This window comes from Pomacea canaliculata, linkage group LG9, assembly GCF_003073045.1.
Source record: "Pomacea canaliculata isolate SZHN2017 linkage group LG9, ASM307304v1, whole genome shotgun sequence".
Taxonomy (NCBI): Eukaryota; Metazoa; Mollusca; class Gastropoda; order Architaenioglossa; family Ampullariidae; genus Pomacea; species Pomacea canaliculata.
Genome location: NC_037598.1, coordinates 13,500,623 through 13,520,599, shown reverse-complemented (window position 1 = coordinate 13,520,599; position 19,977 = coordinate 13,500,623). Strand labels below are relative to the sequence as shown.

The following is a 19,977-nucleotide window of genomic DNA, read 5'->3' as shown; positions in this document are numbered from 1 at the left end:
AATCAGTTAATACTGCAAAAACAAAAAAAAAAAAAACCAACAACAAGAAAAAAAAACAAAAAAAAAAACAACAAAAAAAACCCCACAACTGTGAACTAGTGTGCTGTGTACTGTTTACACAAAAGTGATCACCGAATTTACAAATGCTCTATTATCTTACTCAAGTAAGCATGCTGTCGATAGACTAACGGCTGAATACAATAATCATGTTCGTCGTGTACAAACACCATGTTCAATGAAGTAGCAAAATGATGCAACTCACACATAGTTTTCCTTAACTCCTTCCCGAGATTAACAACAACAACAACAACAACAACAACAATGGCAAATTTCTGAGGTTTTGTAAACGTGTACATGTAGGATCAGAGTTATCAGACACTTGTCTTGATAGCACTTCAGTCCACTGAGATCTCTGAAATAATAAGCTAAAAACTTACTGTTCTAATGTGAGGTTGATGGCCTCACTTGGGTTGGAACCGCGGATGTGTTGGTCTCGTCATAGCCAGGACTCGTAAAACAAAAAAAAAAAAAAAAAAAAAAAAACGAACACAAAATTTTATATAATAATAAATACAAAATTTGTAAAGCGCATACTCACACTCTTCAGGAGCATGCTCTTCATTCTTAAGAACAAGAACGAAACATGGACAGAATACGACTGACAGGAAAACAAACAAATAAATAAATAAATAACAAATATAAATATATAAAAGAATAAACAACCGTACTAAACGAAGAATAAAATCAAATACAGAAAACATAAAGAGTAACCCAATAACAAGAGCAAGAGCTGAGATTAACATGATATTGCAAAAGGAATAATGTGAACAGCATGACACAGAGGAAGCATAGTTTGTATGGCTTAATGACTAGATTAGTTGATGTAGTGGATGAAGTGTGAGAGGGTAGAGGTGTGCGTGCGTGTTAAAATTCGTTACATGGGTGTGTAATTTTATATATATATATTATTTTATGTTCCTATATATAAATTGTTTTGTGAGCAAAAGAAAAATTTCTGTACCGGATTATATGCCTGGTACAGACAATAAAGATTTATTTATTTATTTATTGAAATATAAAATTTTAAACTTACTTTTTAAGAAGGGGCAATCACATTAGCACATACATAGACAACAAAGTTACTTCCATGTCCTTTTGATAGGACTAAACATCCCTATTCAGCCTCTTCTTCCTACGGGTTTTAACCCATGTTGAATCCCCACCAGAGCCAGACGAAAAATACTTATTTATGCTGCCTGACACCAGCCATTCATCAGGCACAATAGCTGCTGACTTCTGTCCATATTCCCTGATCTCGATAATGTAAAGTTTTTGAAATGAATAAAGTCATGTTATATCAAGAAAACAACAAGCTAGAGACATTTTGCGATAGAAGAACACTAATAAAACTTGAGAATTAGTTTTGAAAAGTCTTATCAAATGCTTTTCCTGGCTTAAAAAATTAATTCATTTCTATAAAGTGTATTTAAGATGATAACAATACACCCCACAATAGTTTTTGAAGATTTCATGATGGACTGATGAACATAGTAAAAAAATTACGTGACAAATCCATAAATGAAAGAGAGAAAAAAAACCCCAACAGAAAATAGAGAATTAAGTTAAAAACATCGCCACTTGATGTCTGCTCTGATATCATATTTACGATTAGTCCAACCACTCAGATCATCGAATCTTTTGATGACTTTTCCATCAACGGATACGTTCACGCATTTCATTCTGTTTATAGCTTCTGCAAGCAAATAGTGAACATAGTCGTGTGGCATGCTTAGTTCAGCAGGTTTACTGGTTGTTTCTCTTCAGTCTACAAGTTTAATAAGATGATAATGACTAATTATGATCATAGAAAAGATGCACTATTGTTTTTCAACTCCTATCTCACTGATAGGACGCAGACTGTGTTTGTTGATGAACAAACATCTCGACATCCTTTACTTTGTTGTGGCGTCCCTCGAGGCCAAGTACTCGGCCTACCTCTGTTTATTGTGTATATAAAGCCACTTTCATCTTGAATCCAGTCTCCCAACATTTATCATCAATCACATGCTGGTGATACGCAGCTGTACTTCACTCCACGGGCTGAGTCTCACTACACTGAATACACACATCTTCCGTAAACATTGCTCCTGACATCCTTTCACATCATACTACAGCTTTTTCACACTTTTTCTTGATCGTCTTTCTTTAGCAATATCATGTTACTCTCAGTTCCTGTTTTTGTTACTTGAACCTCTTTGTGTTTTCTGTATTTGATTTTATTGTTTGTTAGTACTGTTTTTTTTATCCTTTTAAAGCTCATATGTTGTTTGTTTTCCTGTCCCTCGTATGCTGCCATGTTTACTTCTTGTTCTTACGCGCTAAGAGCATGCTCCTAAGGTGTGTGAGTATGTACTTTACAAATTCCGCATTACCATTATTATTGGACACACGCCTCGCAAACTGACAGGACCATGAGAGATGACAGCAAAGAACAGTGACAAGCCTGGTCCTAGCGGTGGATGTGTTTGTGTGTCTGCGTGTGTTTCCATGTGAGATTTGAATCGATGGTATCGCTTGTCTGCGAAAGCTTGAAACTGTCGTCACAGATGTTTGAACGTCGTCTGTGTTAGATAAATGTAAACACATTCGTTTCAGTTGGAGCTTCTTGATTCAAGCCGTTACCATGTGGAAAATTGCATCTGTGTTCTGGCTTCTTGTAGGTTTGGGTGTCAATGGTGGTAAGTAAAATAAGTAATAATTAAAAATAAGAGATAATAAATACATATAACATGGTGTAGTCTAATTTGAAGGAGTTGTACTCCTAAGATGTAAACGCCAGCCACATAAAATATATGTAGCAGGTATCCTCCTTGTTTAAAAGAAGTCGTCTGTAGCAGACGGGCTAAGCTGGTCTGATACTTAGTGTGGACAACGACATATACATCTGCTGTGAAGGAACTGTTAACACGCCTGTGGGACCCAGACATGTTTTGACATTCTGTCAGCCTACGAATTCTTCATAAGTTTATAAAAGAGGAGGCAGATGCTTCTTCTTTAGGATTAAAAAGGTTTTGATCTGCTATCAATCTGGTAAAATTAAAAAGACCTTTAAGAATAAATATAAATGTATTAGCGCAAGGCCGCGATATGTCCCACATCTTCTTTGTGTGCTCTGTTAATGTTTAGTCGAATATACAACACATTCGGCCTACTTTATAGCAGCGAAACGATCGATATAATAATATGTAATAATAACGACGACGATGATGATGATGATATTGATGATGATAACAATATTAATAATGTCTTCTAGTACCAGATTTGACTATAACTACAAAAACAGGGGATAAAGAGCACGCTGATACTAACGCCAATGTGTTCATCATCTTGATTTACGCTAATGAAAAAAACTCCAAGCCTATATTATTAGACGATTTTTTTGTGAACGACTTTGAGCGAGGTGATACTAACACCTTCTACTTGAAACACCGGGGTACATTCAATGACGTATGCGCTATCAGGATCTATCATGATAACAGTGGCTATTCCCCTGCCTGGTATCTGGAATGGGTAAATAAACATTTTTGACACTAAACCTTTTACAGCTTTTAAGTAATCATCATTCCCATATGTACTGAATTGTTCTCATTTAAGATTCTAGTTCATTGATGAACTTCCAGAAATGACTGTATGCAAATGGCTTAAAGAATGCTGTAGATGTCATGTATGGATAAGAGATAAAACAACAGTTAAACTGTTCCCTAGTGCAAACTATCAGAATGCAGAAAAAGTTTAAGATAAAATTGCGAAAGTGCAAGTTTGTGTTCTTCTTCCAGTGTGCAATGTCGACTGCGAACTGCAGATTGTGTTTGGGACTCTCGAGCAATTTACAGGGAGGAGATGTTTCTCAAATTATATATGCAACAAGATGCTAAACAGCACTGTAACCTACCGTTGTCTACAAGTTTTTGTACAGAGCTCGTGGCGCTTTGTATTTTATTGTATAAATAGGTGTTTAGATGTTTTAAATTAGTGGCTGCTGTAAGTAATATGCAATCTAAACGTGCTGACCACAAATTGTTGTTTTTATATTGTTGTCTAACTAGGTAAAGGTGAAATATCATAAAATGCAAAAATCCCGGAAGTTTATTATCAGGAACTGGGTCCCAACAGAACAAGAAGAGAGTACTATCAACTTTGTAATACAGCGCACTCCACCGTGTAGCGCAGGTAAGTGTGTCCTGTCTACTGATTGTTTACTGATTGTCAGAGAAATGCCACACAAATCAAAACACAAACATATAGTTCACCACAGGTGTTAGAAATGGGCATTGCAACATTTCGTGCATATCCTGGAGGTCTTTTTCTTAAGGCCAGGTATCAGTTGTAAAAAAAGTTTTTCTTGTTTCACAGGATAGCTCGGATTTTTTTTATCATCTATGTAGCCCTTGAATGAAGTTTCCAAAAATGGTTTTACTAGGAAAAAATGCACTAGGGAGTCCTTCTCTCAGTGATTTCTAAACAGACCCCATATAAGAAGAGTGGTTTGGTTTGTCTTCAACAGCATGTGAAGTCATATCTGACAATGTATCACTTGACATACATGTATCTTTTGTCTCCCACTACAGGTCCCCTGCCGTGATGGATCAAAGTGGCAATGGTAGACAGCGGATGACAAGGTACACTTCCAATCATTACTTTATCATCTAGCACACCTCTAGACATTCTAATTACACAAAGAGCTGTGGAGCAAGATTGTTCTAAATGTTTGAAAGTCGAATTGCATGAAGAGCGTTAGCAGTTACAGTACTACAAATTGTAATATCTGATCGAAAGTGAAGTTGACTTTGTAGAAGAAATGAGAAATAGGATTTTATATTGAGCGGAATGCCTTTAGATGAGTGTGAGTGAGAGACAGAGTGAGAGAGATGGAGAATGGTGTGCATGTGTGTGTGCGTGTCTTTATTTTGAAGTAGACATTGATGCCATTTTCCGTCTTTTGCTCGGTGTTATTTTTAAAAATCTCTTTCTGAGCTATTTTAATCGATTGTCTGTTTGTTTCGGGTGTGATGTGATTATATATAATTATATAATGTTCAAAGGATTGAGAGAAGTAACGTGGCTTTGGAGCAGATTTCCTGAGGTCAACTTACAGTACTGGAAATTTAAATTTTATTTTCGCTATCGAATCTTTGGATGCATTCAGGACTCAAACACTTCCTTTAATTGCTTGTTTTTGTAGAAACATGCTGGCATGTCATAATAAAGACTGTCCGTTCTTCCATTACTTTTGGCTTTCGAGTTTTTCAGGGGAGTGTGAAAACAAAAATTTACTGTAATCTTAAACACCCTGTCCACGCCTTCTCAACTGAGCGATCCCGTGGTATCGAGGTCCATCTCAACAGGCACCGTACCGCGAGACACAGTCTAGACCGCGGCAAAGTCCAGGGCTCCGGTGCATAGGCGGTCTTAACTTTTCGTCTTAAGATGCCTTGCTTAACTCGCTTTTCGTCTTGGCTAAGTTCGCGGTCTCAAGCCTGTTGCATGAGCGATCTCAGCCTCTTGCTTAGCTGAGAAACGGGTCAGGTCAGCCCGGCGGTCGAGGTCAGTGATATAAATAAATTCGTCCGGGAGCGGCCTTGCCAACCGTATATTCCACCAATGAAAACTGCGCCACAGCGATGGTGCTGAGCCGCGAAAGTCGTCTGCACACCATGGTTGAAATGAAGTAGGGATGTGCGACAGCGAAATATTAGTCTTAATCGAGGAGGTTACCAGGGAGAAGAAGAGGCTTTACCAGAAAAAGAAAAGATGAAATAAGAAAGAAATGAAACAATTTAAAATCTTCCACAATTTCATCTCGCAGTCGTCAAAAACATCCACCAACGGGCGGGGGCAACCACCAGAAACAGTACCAGTGATAAACAGAGAAAGTGATAAATATTTTAGATGATTGCAGACAACTGATGGCCGGCATAAACATCGAAGGTTAGTCATTTTGTTTACCTGTGTAGACTTATTTTATCACGTCTGTGTCATCCGCAGAAAAAGATCTAGATACCGAGAGAATGCAAATGCAAAGCCTATATAGTCAGCACACAACAGCCGGTTTAGAAAATAAATATTTCCATCCGAAATACATTTATTTAAAATGACTAGGTACATTTCTCATTTAGTTTTTGTGACAGGTGGTGAATCATTTAGGCTGGTTCCTCCAGAATTCTTTCATGATAGGGGAGAGTAATAAAATAATAATATTGACATATGTAGGAGGTGCAATATGTGTACTTATGTAGAACACCCCAGTTCCATCTTCTAATTCAATAATGGAAATGCTTTTGTTAGAAGTATATGCAGATGTATTATTTTCTTGCATAACAAGCAAGAAGGAATTGAACATTTCAGACGATGTTTTCAAATGGGAAATTTTAAAAATGTACTTTATATCACATAGATATTCCTGATGGTAAGTTTGAACAAAACATAAAATATTAAGGAAAAGCGCCAATGTTTTTTGTACTTTACTTCCAAAGCTGGCTTAAAATTATAAATTATTTAATTCAAGTGCCAAACATAGACTATGACATAATTTGGGAGGTGTACACAGCAGGTTTGTCTGTACATCCACAGTCAGTTTGGACATTTAACCAGTTTTAACTACAAGTCTAATACATGTTACAGTACCAGTGTTCTACAGTTTAGATTCCAGTAGACACTGATCAGCTTCTGAGTGACATGGATGTGCAGTGTCTACATTCTTTACCAGTTGCATGTTATAAAGTTCTGAAATAGCTATACCTGGGTCTAGTGAAAAGTGCTAAATATTAACTCTAAAGAGAAAAACATGTCCTTCACAATCCCACTAGCAGCATGTAGTAAATATCAACATTACTGCTTTTTATAGTTACTTTGCATCACAAAGAATAACAAGCAAGATAACAAGCAGGTGATGTACCAAGCAGCCAGTATTCCATCCGTCAACTGAGTCATCTGAAGAAAACAAAATACCTGACGATACAAAAGGATCCACAACAAAGATTAAAGAAAGAAAAACTTTGTATCTCCTGGACAGTGAACTTGATCGTGTTAAAAAAGAATCGCAATTGATGGAAATCAAAATAAATCTGGCACAGGCTGAGGTAACAAATACTACATGGAAAAACAGATGGAAAATGAATTGGTAATGCCGGCTGCTCAAAGTGTTCACCAACTGGTTGAGGCGGAAACTGCTATTCAGCCAAAGTCAAATTGAATAATAAATGTTGTGACCATTCAGTTAGAAATTATGACAGCACAATGGAACACCTGATGATTTTTGCTGCTTTGGCAGGGATGTATCTGATGTCACACAATATATTCTGGAGCACTGGATATTAAAGGGGAGGAGTTTATGTATTTCTAAACCATGATGCAAACAAAAGGGTGCAATATATTACAACATGGAGTAAAGACACATACTAACCAGCCCACAAGCAAAACTTGTGCATTTTAACCCTGACAAAGCAAAGACAGTACTTACCGTAGTTGTTCCTGAAGAAAATGGAACCAATTTTTGAGAACATCATTGGTTCTCTCAATGGTGTCACTTGTTGAGCTGTGGGCACAGTTGAGCTTTTCCTTGGCTCTAGTGTCTGCATTTTAAAAAAAGGGGATACTAAGCCAATCAGTCAGCGGGTAGCCACTGTCTCCCATATTCATCCCATGTCAATGCCAAAAGTGTCAGCCACTACAACTTGCATTATGCCTTGTTGCATAAAATTGTAATGCCACCATCACCTGCAAAAGACATAGGAAACATTATTGACCCCAATGATTTATATATTTTAGTACTCACATCTCAACGAAACTGTCCATTTTTAGTTAAAAAGGACGATGTGAACATTAACCTATTATGATTATTTACCTCTTGAGCCACATGCTTACATCTTGAGACATACTGCAAGGAACTGCTGTCAAATTGATAAACATGTATTAAATCAAACTATATCGGAGTTTCTGGGTGCTCTGCTACTTTATTCTGTGTTGTTTTACTTAAATACAATGACATCAATTTTTTTAATAATGTTAATGTTAATACTCTAAAACAATACTTGGAGCACAGTGGATGGGCCAGAATTGTGCCTCTGCTCATATGAGCCAAGTATAGCAAACTGTGAATTTTCTTGGATTATTGCTGTCACCAGAGTGAAAGTAGAAAATTTTCATTACTTTTATTGCAAAGTTCAAGTTTTATCCTTTCCAAAAATGTATTGGTTTTGTGGTCTCACGTTTACCTGAGAGCAGCAATAATAACAACAAACATCACCCACTGTCGTCAACACCGTCTTAAGTTCTACGCCATTGTTTTGTTATGTGATTATATTTTGAAGTCATGCTAACATTATTAAATATTTTTAACGTAATGCTGTCAATTACACTTATTAATTATATATTTATGTAGTGGTGGTGACTATATGGTCTTACCTGCAGCAAAGGCGGAATAGATCGGCCTTTTCGTTGAAAATGATGGTCGAAATCATTTTCCACTGTTATGTTCGCTCGACGGAATCAAAAACGATGAAACAAATCGACGTCATACATTTCAAATGGATTTGATGGATCGCTGAAGTAGTGAAAAATCTGTATCTGTCAATGGTATACGCAGGGCAACTCAGTAAACAACACGATCAAGCGCCACTGTCACTACGATAGCCGCCGTGCGGTCATGCGTAAGCAGCGTGTCGCGGCTAAGCAAGGAGTTAAGCCTGGGGGGGACCAGTCTTAAATTTTAAGACTAAGACCGCTTGCTTAGCGAGTTGAGACCGCCCATGCACCGCGCTTAGCAGGCGTCTTAGGTTAAGACAGCGTGCTTGGCTTAACTGCTGTCTTAACTCGAGTTAAGACCGCCTATGCACCGGAGCCCAGCTCAGTACCGCTGACCTAACTTAAAGCGAAGGCGACCATCAAAAGACTGCCCTGTGCTAACGAATGCAAGGCCCACACAATAATCATGATACCAATAACATATGCTTCTTATATATTTATTGTTTATTGTCATCTGTATTTGAAGTGTAAGTGCTTCTATACATAATTTCTATTTTTTTTTTTTGGTTTTTTGTTTTTACTATCAGTCAGATGGGATTTCTGAGAAGAAATATTATAATCAGCTGTACAACAGCTAAATAGTGTCTTTTCATTAAATTTTAAAACTTAATCAAGTCATAGAATGTGAGAGCATGATGGTATTACAATAAGTCAGCGGTACTGAGCTGTTGAGCTTGACCTCGATACCACGGGATCGCTCAGTTGAGAAGGGTGGACGGAATGCAGCAGAAACAGCCACGGCAAAAAACAACCCCCCCCCCCCCGAACAAATAAAAAAAAAACCCCCAAAAAACAACAACAAAACAAAACTAAAAATACAAATAAGAAATTAAATGAATTTGTAAAACCAAGCCAGTTAAAAAAAACCTGACCAAAATAAATCAGACAAACGAGAAACCAAAAAGCAAATAATAGCTTAGGTAAAATAGGGGAAATTTAAATAAGTATCTTGATGATGATGATGATGATGTCGATTTGTAATGCGCAGGTATCCATTCCGAAGAATGCTCATTGCGCAGAAAAAAGAACAAATGAAGAACAAATAAAGTGAACAAAGATATAAAACACCAGGAAAAGAAAAAAAAATGGACAGAAGTGTTTCTTGGTAGATTAAGACTGGTTTGAAAGAAACAGATGGGTTTTCAGTTTTTTGGTGAGGTGATGGTGGAGAGTGACGATGGCAGAGCATTCCACAGCTTAGGTGCCGCATTTTTGAAGGCCCTGGCTCCAGTGCGCTTCTTGTTGGTGTCTGTCACTGCAGGGAGACAGAAGCGTGACTGGGAGCCTGAGAGCAGGGTACGCGACGGCTGATAAGGAGGAACTATTTCCTGCAAATAGTCAGGAGCAGTTTGAAACATGCAGGACTGAGCAATGGAAAGTACTTTGTGGTCAATACGCTTGTTCATTGGGAGGCAGTGAAGGCTCTGTAGGATCGGGGTGATGTGCTCAGTGGACGCCTTTGCATGGGTGACAATCCTGGCAGCTGTGTTTTGAACTCTTTGGAGCCGATCCAACTGAGTAGCAGGTATACCTCACAATGCACTGTTACAATAGTCCAATCGTGGTGTGATGGTAGCCACAGCAAGTGAGTTTGCAGCAGCTTGAGTCAGCATGGGCCGTAGTCTACCTAAAGTCCTCAAAAAGTAGTAGGACTTATCCACAACAGAACTGACATGGTTGAACATGGAGAGCTCTGCATCAATAAACATCCCTAGGTCCTGTACACAGTCAGCAAAGGCTATGGAGGCATCACCGACCTGCACGGCACTAATGCCAATCCGCTCCCTTCTGGCCCTGGGGCCACACAGTAACGCTTCTGTCTTGTCGTCGTTGAGTTTAAGACGATTCCTGGTCATCGACGCCTTCACCGCAACACAACAAGATTCAAGTCGTTGAAGCGCAATCCTAGCCACTGTCGGGTCGGGGAGAAAACTGTTTAGAATTTGTGTATCATCCGCAAAGAACTGACGTCCCATCTGAAAGCGTTCAATGACCTGTCCAAGCTGTGAAACATATACCGAAAATAATAATGGACCCAAAACGGAGCCCTGTGGTACGCCACACACCAGAGGAACTGCCTCAGAGCTTGCAGAGCCGACAATCACTCTCTGAGATCTCTCGGCAAGATAGGAGGCAATCCACTGCAGTGCAGCGCCCTGGATACCAGCGTCTGACGACAGTCTCTGGAGCAGCATGCGGTGGTTGATGGTGTCAAACGCACTACTCAGGTCGAGTAATACTAACAGCACTAAGTTGCCAGAGTTGACACTACAAAGAATGTCATTGGTCACACGAAGAAGAGTAGTTTCTGTGCTGAAGCCAGGACGATACGCTGACTGAAATTTATCTAGGCAGCCATAATTAATAAAATGGGTCATAAGCTGCTCTGCAACCACCCTCTCCAGTAGCTTGGAAAGATATGATAAATTTGACACTGGACGATAGTTTTTACAGTCGGAGGGATCCAGGTTCGTTTTTTTCAACAAGGGCTTCACAACAGCCTGTTTAAAACACCGTGGAACACATCCTGCTCTCAAACTGGCATTAATAATGTCCAAGATGACAGGAAATAGAATGTCCAGAAGTTGAATAATAAATTTAGTTGGTACAGGATCCACGGCACATGAAGTTTTAGTTGATCTCGCTACAAGTTTCCTCAAGTAACTCTCATCAATACACGTGAAAGAAGTCAGCGGAACACCAGCAAATGGCACAGAATAATCTTCCTCACACTCTGGCAACTCACAAGCTGCACTCTCAAGTCCAGCACTAATTTTATGTATCTTATGAACAAAGAAGGAAGACAGCTGATCAGCAGCTGTCTTGACATCCACCTCAGGAAGAACCGGACTAGTTCCGTTCTTACCCAACAAGCTGTTCACAATGTCAAAAATCTTTCTGGGATTTCCACTCGCAGCCTCTAGCTGCTCTTGCACGAATAGCGATTTAGCCTTTTTTACAGCACAAACATATTTATTTCTGGCTAACTTATACAGCTGTCTGTCAATCTCAAGTTTGGTCCTCCTCCACTTTTTCTCTGCCAACCGTCTCTGTTTCTTGGCTTCACTCACCCCCTCACAAAACCACGCACAATCTGGTCTATCCACAACAATTTTGCTGACTGCAGGCGCATGCTTATCAAGCAGCTCTAGTAAAGTCTGATTATATAACTCTGCTAACTCATCAACATCTGTGGGAGGATCTAATAACAACTTTGACTAAAGAGGTCTTCTCTGAAAGCGTTCAGGTCAACCTTCTTCAAATTTCTACACAAAACAGATGTCTTTCTACGCCTTGGTCGAGAAAGATCAGTCACCAAGGACTGCACAAAATGGTCTGAAATCAAAAAAATCCTCGACAGCTGACTTGACCAGTGACTCTGATGGCGCACGAGTGATAACCCAGTCAAGAATGTGTCCAAGTCTATGAGTTGGTTTATCAATCAGCTGACAAAGACCACGGCTATCCAAAGCCTCAGTCAACCGCTTCACATCACTATCTTGAGGTCTATCAAAGTGAAAATTTACATCCCCCAAAATAAGAATCTTCTCCTTTGTGAGAAAACTGTCCAGCAGCAGAGTAAAGTCCTCATGAAACAGAGAATCGGAAAGCTGATCCTTCTTAGATGGAGGAGGTCTATACAAACAAATGATCTCTAATGTCTGCTTGGCTAATGTCAGTCTTGCTGTTATGTACTCAAAGGACCTGTACTGTGTTTGTCTCTTCAACACTGTAAATTTCAAATGTACTTTAAATAAAACTCCAACTCCACCCCTACTCCTACCACTCCTGGGATTTTGTACCCTGTGGCGTAAGATCTTTGATTACTGATTCATCACCTATCTCTTTTAACCATGTCTCTGACAAGAAAAATACATCAAAGTCACTATCCAACACTAAATCATGAATGTCCACAGCCTTGTTGCAGACTGACTGCACATTTAAGTGACCAACACATAGACTTGTCACATCTTTCGTTTCTATTGAAAGTCGCCCGCTCTTTGACAAAGGAAAATTCTCATTAAAATTTAGGTCACCGTTCTTTTTCCCACCATTTGCACCTCGATTGGTGCTTAGGTGTAGTAGTGGTGGAGATTGACATTTGTCATCTTAACAAGAAAGCAGATGCTAATCTTCATAGAAAGTGTAAATTAAATGTTAAAAAGTAAAAAATGCTCAAGAAGCGAGGTACGGGTAAAACTGTATACCAATGACTGTTGAGGGGGTAGTGCTATTTTTCTTTGTTTCATTCACATTTCGTCACTATTTACTTTCCTAAACATTAAATGTGTTAATTGTTGGCCGGGCCTTTTTGCTGGAAAAGGTGGAAGAGTTTGGCGAGCGTGGTTTACATGTAGATGTTCACACGCGCTCGAATACACATTTAACACACTCCTCCTAAATCGTTACAGATATAGAGAGATCTTGTCAGAAAGAGAGAAAGACAGAGAGGTATTTCACAAGTCAGGAAGTATTTTCTCTTATCAGTGAGAATAAAGGAGATTAATATGACATGATAAATACATTGAAAACAGGAAAATCACTATTTGTCAGCTTTGTGAAGAAGTGTGGTGAGTGAATTTGCACAACTTCGACTACACAAAGCTTATAATTCTCTGTTCTTTGGCAATAAATTGAAATATTTTTGTGAGATTACAGCTGGTTGTACCAAGACAACTTACTGTTGCAGATAGAAGATTCCAATTAAAATAATTAAATCGACTTATTTCTTGCTGAAGACCAATATGTAAATATCTTGTATAATGACAGAGTGCTCACAGGGATACTGGGGTATAGACTGCTTTCTCACCTGTGGACGTGGCTGTGACAAAGGATTGTGCAATCCTGTCAACGGAAACTGTCACTGTCGCAATGGATGGCGAGGTTCTTCCTACCAAGGTAGGTCCGGAGTAAAGATAGTACTTCTCTGCTACTATTTCCATCTTGTCTTTTGTTCTTTCTGTCTTTCTTTCTTACTGTCACCTCTGACGCCCCCTACTCTTCCTCTCTGTCTTGCGAACTTCCTTTTTGACGCCTTCTCTCTGTCTCTCGCTCACTCTTTTCGACTCTGAAAAGAATACGTTAGAACCTAAACATCTCGTCTGATAGCTGTTATTGCGTAGAGAAAAAAAGTATTCACATTCTTATAGACAGTTCGGTAGGTCTTTCTTGGTAAAAAAGATGAATGTGGAATACTGGTTTCTGTTGAAAAAAAATGAGCCCACCGACGCACACAAGTATGTTTACTCATACACGCGTGCATACAAAAACACTAACAAACAATTGTACATACATTTTAAAAATATATAATTGGTCATGATCGTTTGCTAACACTTTTTTTGTTCACAGACTGCTCAGACGGTCACTACAACATGTCTAACGACTGTCAAAACACCTGTGGTAGAGGATGTCATGACACGTGTAACAAGACTGACGGGACATGTCAGTGTCGACCAGGATGGCATCCTCCTCTGTGTAAATGTAAGAACAAATTTGTTTGTGCACAAAGTTGTCAAACTGTAAAGCCATTTAAAACGACACTAAAGCATGTAACAATGATGTTTTTCACAAGTATCTACAATTAGATATAAAAGCATATGACTAATAAATTAACGAATTTGTGACACACACATACAGTCCTAGATTTTGAAGTAATTAATATTTTGTGATGTTGAAACCAGATTGCATGGACGGTCACTACAACGTGTCTAACGACTGTCAAAACACCTGTGGTGAAGGATGTAACAACACATGTAACAAGACTGACGGGACATGTCAGTGTCAGACAGACTGGCAGCCTCCCCTGTGTCAGTGTAAGTCTGTATTTACTCATGACAGGTATAACTCAAATAGTAGCCTCTATTATAACTCACATGGTAGCCTTTGTCCTGAGATGCAATGATGTTAGATTCAGGTACGAGCTTTTTAATCACAACTTTAATACAAACTGTTGGAGCTGGAATTACGGTGGATGCTGGCATCAGACTTCTCTCTCTCTCTCTTAAAAGTTTAAAAAAAAAAATTTTTGTCATGGATTTATCCTCTGTCGGACTCTGACCCACGAACATATGTATATATTAATTTTACTTTGCTTTATTACACTGTAAGTAGAATTCAGGCTGTAAAGATAACCAGGCAAGGGAGACAAAAAGTAGTTTAGAGTAGAAATATTTCTGTTCTCTTGAGTGGAAAGGGAGACAATGGATTCTTCGTTTGTAATGTGAACAGCATGACACAGAGGAAGCATAGTTTGTATGGCTTAATGACTAGATTAGTTGATATACTGGATGAAGTGTGAGGGGTGTGCGTGCGTGTTAAAATTCGTTACATGGGTGTGTATGTTTATATATATATATTTTATGTTCCTATATATAAATTGTTTTGTGAGCAAAAGAAAAATTTCTGTACCGGATTATATGCCTGGTACAGACAATAAAGATTGATTGATTTATTGATTGAAATTAAAAATTTTAAACTTACCTTTTAAGAAGGGGCAGTCACATTAGCACAAACGTAGACAACAAAGTTACTTACATGTCCTTTTGATAGGACTAAACATCCCTATTCAGGGCCGCCGAGAGCCAGCCCGGGCCCCGGGACAGACCTCTCCGGGCCCCTTGTAGTTGTAATCGTAAATTATTTTCCCAGTATATAATGTATGTTTACAATTCGAATCTCAATATCTACGCTCAAACTCAACTTCTGCATGTGTAACGCTTGGGTGTTCTGTCCTTAGACCTTTCTTTAAAAGAAAAAGAAAAGGAGAAAAAGAAGAAAAAAATCCACTGACCAAGGCCGGGCCCCCTTGACAGCCACGGGCCCGGGTACACCAGACCCCCTGTCCCCCCCTCTCGTCAGGCCTGTCCCTATTCAGCCTCGGCTTCCTACGGGTTTTAACCCATGTTGAATCCCCACCAGAGCCAGACGAAAAATACTTATTTATGCTGCCTGACACCAGCCATTAATCAGGCACAATAGCTGCTGACTTCTGTCCATATTCTAGGATCTCGATAATGTACATTTTTTGAAATGAATAGTCCTGTTATATCAAGAAAACAAGAAGCTAGAGACATTTTGCTATAGAAGAATACTAATAAAACTTGAGAATTAGTTTTGAAAAGTCTTATTAAATGCTTTTCCTGGCTTAAAAAAGTTAATTCATTTCTATAAAGTGTATTTAAGATGATAACATTTCATTTAAAATGGACTGATGAACATAGTAAAAAATTACGTGACAAATCCATAAATGAAAGAGAAAAAAAAGCAACAGAAAATAGAGCATTAAGTTAAAAACATTTTTGCAACATATAAGTCTCTTGATTATGTTCTGTCATGACATTGTCTTCAATTTTGTTTTGATCTTAATGTCTCTATTACCACTACTTATAAAAATGATGATAATGATGATGATGATAATGATGATGATAATGATGATAATCATCATAAAGGTTATTTTTATAGCGCCATATCCCAGCCCTATGAGCAAGCCCATGGCGCTTTACAAATGATAATTACTTTATATTTTTTGCGACTCTAATAACCATAAAAATAAAATATATGTTTAAGTTATTTAACAATCTAAAAAGTCATTATAATTAAAAATAAGCACCTTGTAAATCTATTTTTAGCGAACTTGATAGTCATGAATATTCATGTCCGCGAGACTGGCTCAACGTTGGCGGCCAAGGAAGCGGCTTTGCTAATCTTCCGATCGCAGTTTGCTTGGGGAATGCTTGGCACTGAGTAAACGAATGTTACAAGCTTTCCCCAAGCTTGGCCCACGGTTGGCCGAATTTTGCGCGTTTGGGATTGTTATTATATTTTATAATATTTCCATGATTGCTCCTCACACATTTTTGCATTTTAAGTTACATGAATTAAATACGTAAAGAAAATGTATTTGACACTTTTAAGTACATTTCAAATAAAAGTGTGTTTATAATAGTTATTTTATTGAAATGACGTGCGCGACTGATCAGTTTTACACAAAAACACACAAAAGCTCTCCACAACAACAGCAAAGCCCAGTGAGTATAGTATAATGAAAGAAATATCGAGTTCATATGCAACTCATACACACACACAATATCTTTACAATAACAGCAAAGCACAGTGGGTATACTAGATGCATTTAGTATTTAGATGCATAAATAAAGTTCTATGTGTAAAGCACTTGTCGGTTTGGGGTTTAGTTTAGTAGAGATAAATAAGTCATCAGCTACTCTAGTTGTCTGATGAAATTTGAAACTTAAAATAAGAAATTAAATTGAATAGGATAATTTCACACATTATTTTATGAATGAGACAACTTTTATCTACCTTTGCAATGGGGTGGCTGGAAACCCATTTTACAGTTGGCACATTTGCCGTTGATCTTGTCACAGACAGAGCCATCAGCACAGGGACCACAGGTCATGGAACAGTTTCCATACCAACCGTCGTTACAAACTACACCAGGGTGAGGGACATGGTGTGCCAGAAAAAAGCAATTATTTTGTTTTCTTTAATATCATCGACATGTACACCCATTCATATTCAAATTCATGAAATAGTCACTAATAGCTGGTTAAGATTTAAAAAAATCAATTGTATTCTGCATAATTTTATTTTAGGACAAGGAAGTTTTAATCTTGCTTTTCAAGTTCTTTTGAAATATATCTCGAGGTAATTATATAAAATATTGAGATACACGCACCCCACACCTGCACCTCACAGATGTTCAGCATAGTGCCCTCGCTATCGCAGTCTTTGGTGATGTTGATCACTCGCCCCTTGATGGCTGCTCTGATGTCATATGTATCATTGGTCCAACCACTCAGATCATCGAATCTTTTGATGACTTTCCCATCAACGGATACGTTCACGCATTTCATTCTTTTTATAAAACCTGCAAACAAATAGTGAACATAGTCTTGTGGCATGCTCAGTGCAGCAGGTTTATTGGTTGTTTCACTTCAGTCTACAAGTTTTATAAGATGATAATGGCTAATTATGATCATAGAGAATTTTTTTATGATGACTCTGAGGCTTATGACTACAACGATGATGCAATGACGACGATTAAATTAATACAAGGAAGATGCTGGTTTGCTGAAGTCACATAAACTAAAGTGAGAAGTTTAAACATGATCACAAATAAAAATTGAAACTGTTAGCTTTTAAATGTAAAATCCCTATTTTGTACTTGCAAAATGCTTGGTGACAACCAGTTTTAACTGTTGTTATATGTGGTGGACAGCATTCTTACTTGCTCGTCCATAGATCGTGATGGTGTTCAGGGTAAACTCCTGTCCCAGGTCCACCCACCAGAAGGGCTTCAAATCATTAAAGTCAGTATGAATGCAGTTAATCCAAGGTTCGCTGGGATCATAAAAAGTACCATCATTTCCATTTACAGCTCCTGAGCAACTTTCTGATTCACTATGTCGAGAGCTGCTGCCACACGGTTTGTTTAGCGCAACGTTTTCTGAAAAGAGCAAATTATTGTTCAGAGATTAGAAATATAAACAAATATTTTCAACTGAACATTTCTTTAGATCATTGCTAAAACAAGAAACAAGAGTTCACTTAAGAGTAAAAGGAGGCATTAATATTTGTTTATTTTATTGTTGTTGTTGATTTGGGATGGAAAAGTGCTTCCGCCTAAAGCCGATTTCGCACTGTCGGGAGATGATGATGAGGGTAAATATGGATCTGGTGCAGCAACATCAGATTTCCTATCAAGTACAGGATGTGTAAGTTCTTGACAGTCTTCATCCTGCCGTGCGGTTTCGAGAAGTCGACTCTTCTTGCTGAGACTGATAAACAAACTCCGGATTCGAAACCAAGTGCCTAAAAAACTTGACTGCAATCTTGCACGAAACAGAAGACTAACAACTAGCATCCAGTACTTTTTTCTTTTGCTGGAATGAAAGTCTGGGATGATGTGGCTCTGTGTTATCAGTTACTGACAGGACCTGGTGGAGCTGATTGCTGACGTCGATGTCGTACACAGGACGGAACTGGGAAGTGGTGACATCACATCTCTTACCCTGAGTGTGTGAGTGACGTGCACGTGAAGCATGACGACTGTAACTACAAACAATGTTGACTAGAGATCACAAACACACATCTGTGGGCGGTAAACAAACTTGATGTCTGCCACTGATGCAAGAACACGCGTGAAGCCTGTTAATACATGGAGACATCCTAGACTAGAAACTGCGGCCACTACGTGATGCTGTGTCATCTGTGGAGCTAGTAATCATGCAGCAATCTATGAATAACTACAAATATTATTTCTTTTAACATTAGAAACAAAGCATTATTATTGTAGTTAGAAATATTGCAGCGTTGTTAATTTTTTATATTTTTGTTACTGCTAATATTGACACGCACAGCGCAATAACAACCTGAAAAACTACAGTTAAAATGAAAATTATTCTCCCATTACGTTTTATATCTATCACTACTTTGTAAATGCTCATTGCTATTCTACCAGTGACAATAATAATCCGTTTCTTAATATTGTAGCCGGACTTACCTACCCTCGCTAACACCCTACCATAGCTTAGCGCCAAATCAGTCCATTCCTCTTTGTTGTTGCATGGAAGTGGACGGAAGTTCCCAAGGAGAATTTTCCACTAAAAATTGTAGCTTTCGGTAGTCGGATGTTTTGACGTAAGGGAGGTTGGCAAGGCGTGACTAGGGTGACTTTGTGGTGTAAGCATGAATCTTCTATGGATTAAAAAACTTGATGCATGTTTTTATTAACACTAAAATTACGGTTAGAATTTAGCCTGAACTAAGTTGGTGCAGTGTAGCCATGATGTAGCATCCAGAAACACATTCCCATAAATTATTATAATTTTGTTCTATTGATACGAGTGACGTATGCGAAAACTTTGATAACAAAAAACTACTAATGAATATATATATATAATTGCGAGATACACATAAAATGTAAAAATACTCTACTCACTCCTATGCGCCTGCATGCCGACACACACAAGAATAATGTTTGCATACAAGCACAGCTTGAACATGTTGATGTTGCCGCAGCCTGTTGTGAGCTCCGAATGGTGGACTGTGTGTGACCTTCCTTGTTGGAGACTGTGGACAACATGTCTGGCAGGACGCGGCGACACTTGCAATGGTGAGACTCACAACACCATCCGGCTCTTACGAAATGCATCGGATGTTAATGAGAACTCAAGTAAGTTCAGATGTGTACTAAACGGAAGTGCAGTAATCTTTGCGACTACACAATAATTTTTTAATCTTCATAGAGTAATAGAATTTTTGAAAAAAGATGACTTGTATGACAACTTGTCTGTTAGTTTAGACTTGCTCAAGTTAGAGTAAGAAGCTTGTCTACCATGTTGCTAAATTAACCAGTGGGTAGTGTGATGTCAC

The 19,977-nt window shown here is 38.4% G+C and overlaps 2 protein-coding genes across 2 annotated transcripts; one reads left to right on the top strand and one right to left on the bottom strand.

Annotated features, from left to right (window-relative positions):
- The first annotated feature begins 2,397 nt into the window (after positions 1-2,397).
- LOC112572160 (lipoxygenase homology domain-containing protein 1-like) lies at positions 2,398-5,287 on the top strand. The gene is made up of 5 exons (XM_025251717.1): positions 2,398-2,738; positions 3,314-3,570; positions 4,107-4,230; positions 4,629-4,679; positions 5,103-5,287. Exons 1-4 carry the CDS (start codon positions 2,684-2,686, stop codon positions 4,640-4,642), a joined length of 450 nt encoding a protein of 149 aa, XP_025107502.1. The 5' UTR covers positions 2,398-2,683; the 3' UTR covers positions 4,643-4,679; positions 5,103-5,287.
- Positions 5,288-13,203: 7,916 nt separating this feature from the next.
- LOC112572155 lies at positions 13,204-19,628 on the bottom strand. Its single transcript, XM_025251710.1, has 5 exons — positions 19,544-19,628; positions 17,831-18,049; positions 17,279-17,470; positions 16,903-17,031; positions 13,204-13,651 (listed from the first exon to the last, which is right to left on the bottom strand). The coding sequence occupies exons 1-5, from the start codon at positions 19,605-19,607 to the stop codon at positions 13,563-13,565; spliced, it is 693 nt and encodes a 230-aa protein (XP_025107495.1). The 5' UTR covers positions 19,608-19,628; the 3' UTR covers positions 13,204-13,562.
- Between the last annotated feature and the right edge of the window lie 349 nt (positions 19,629-19,977).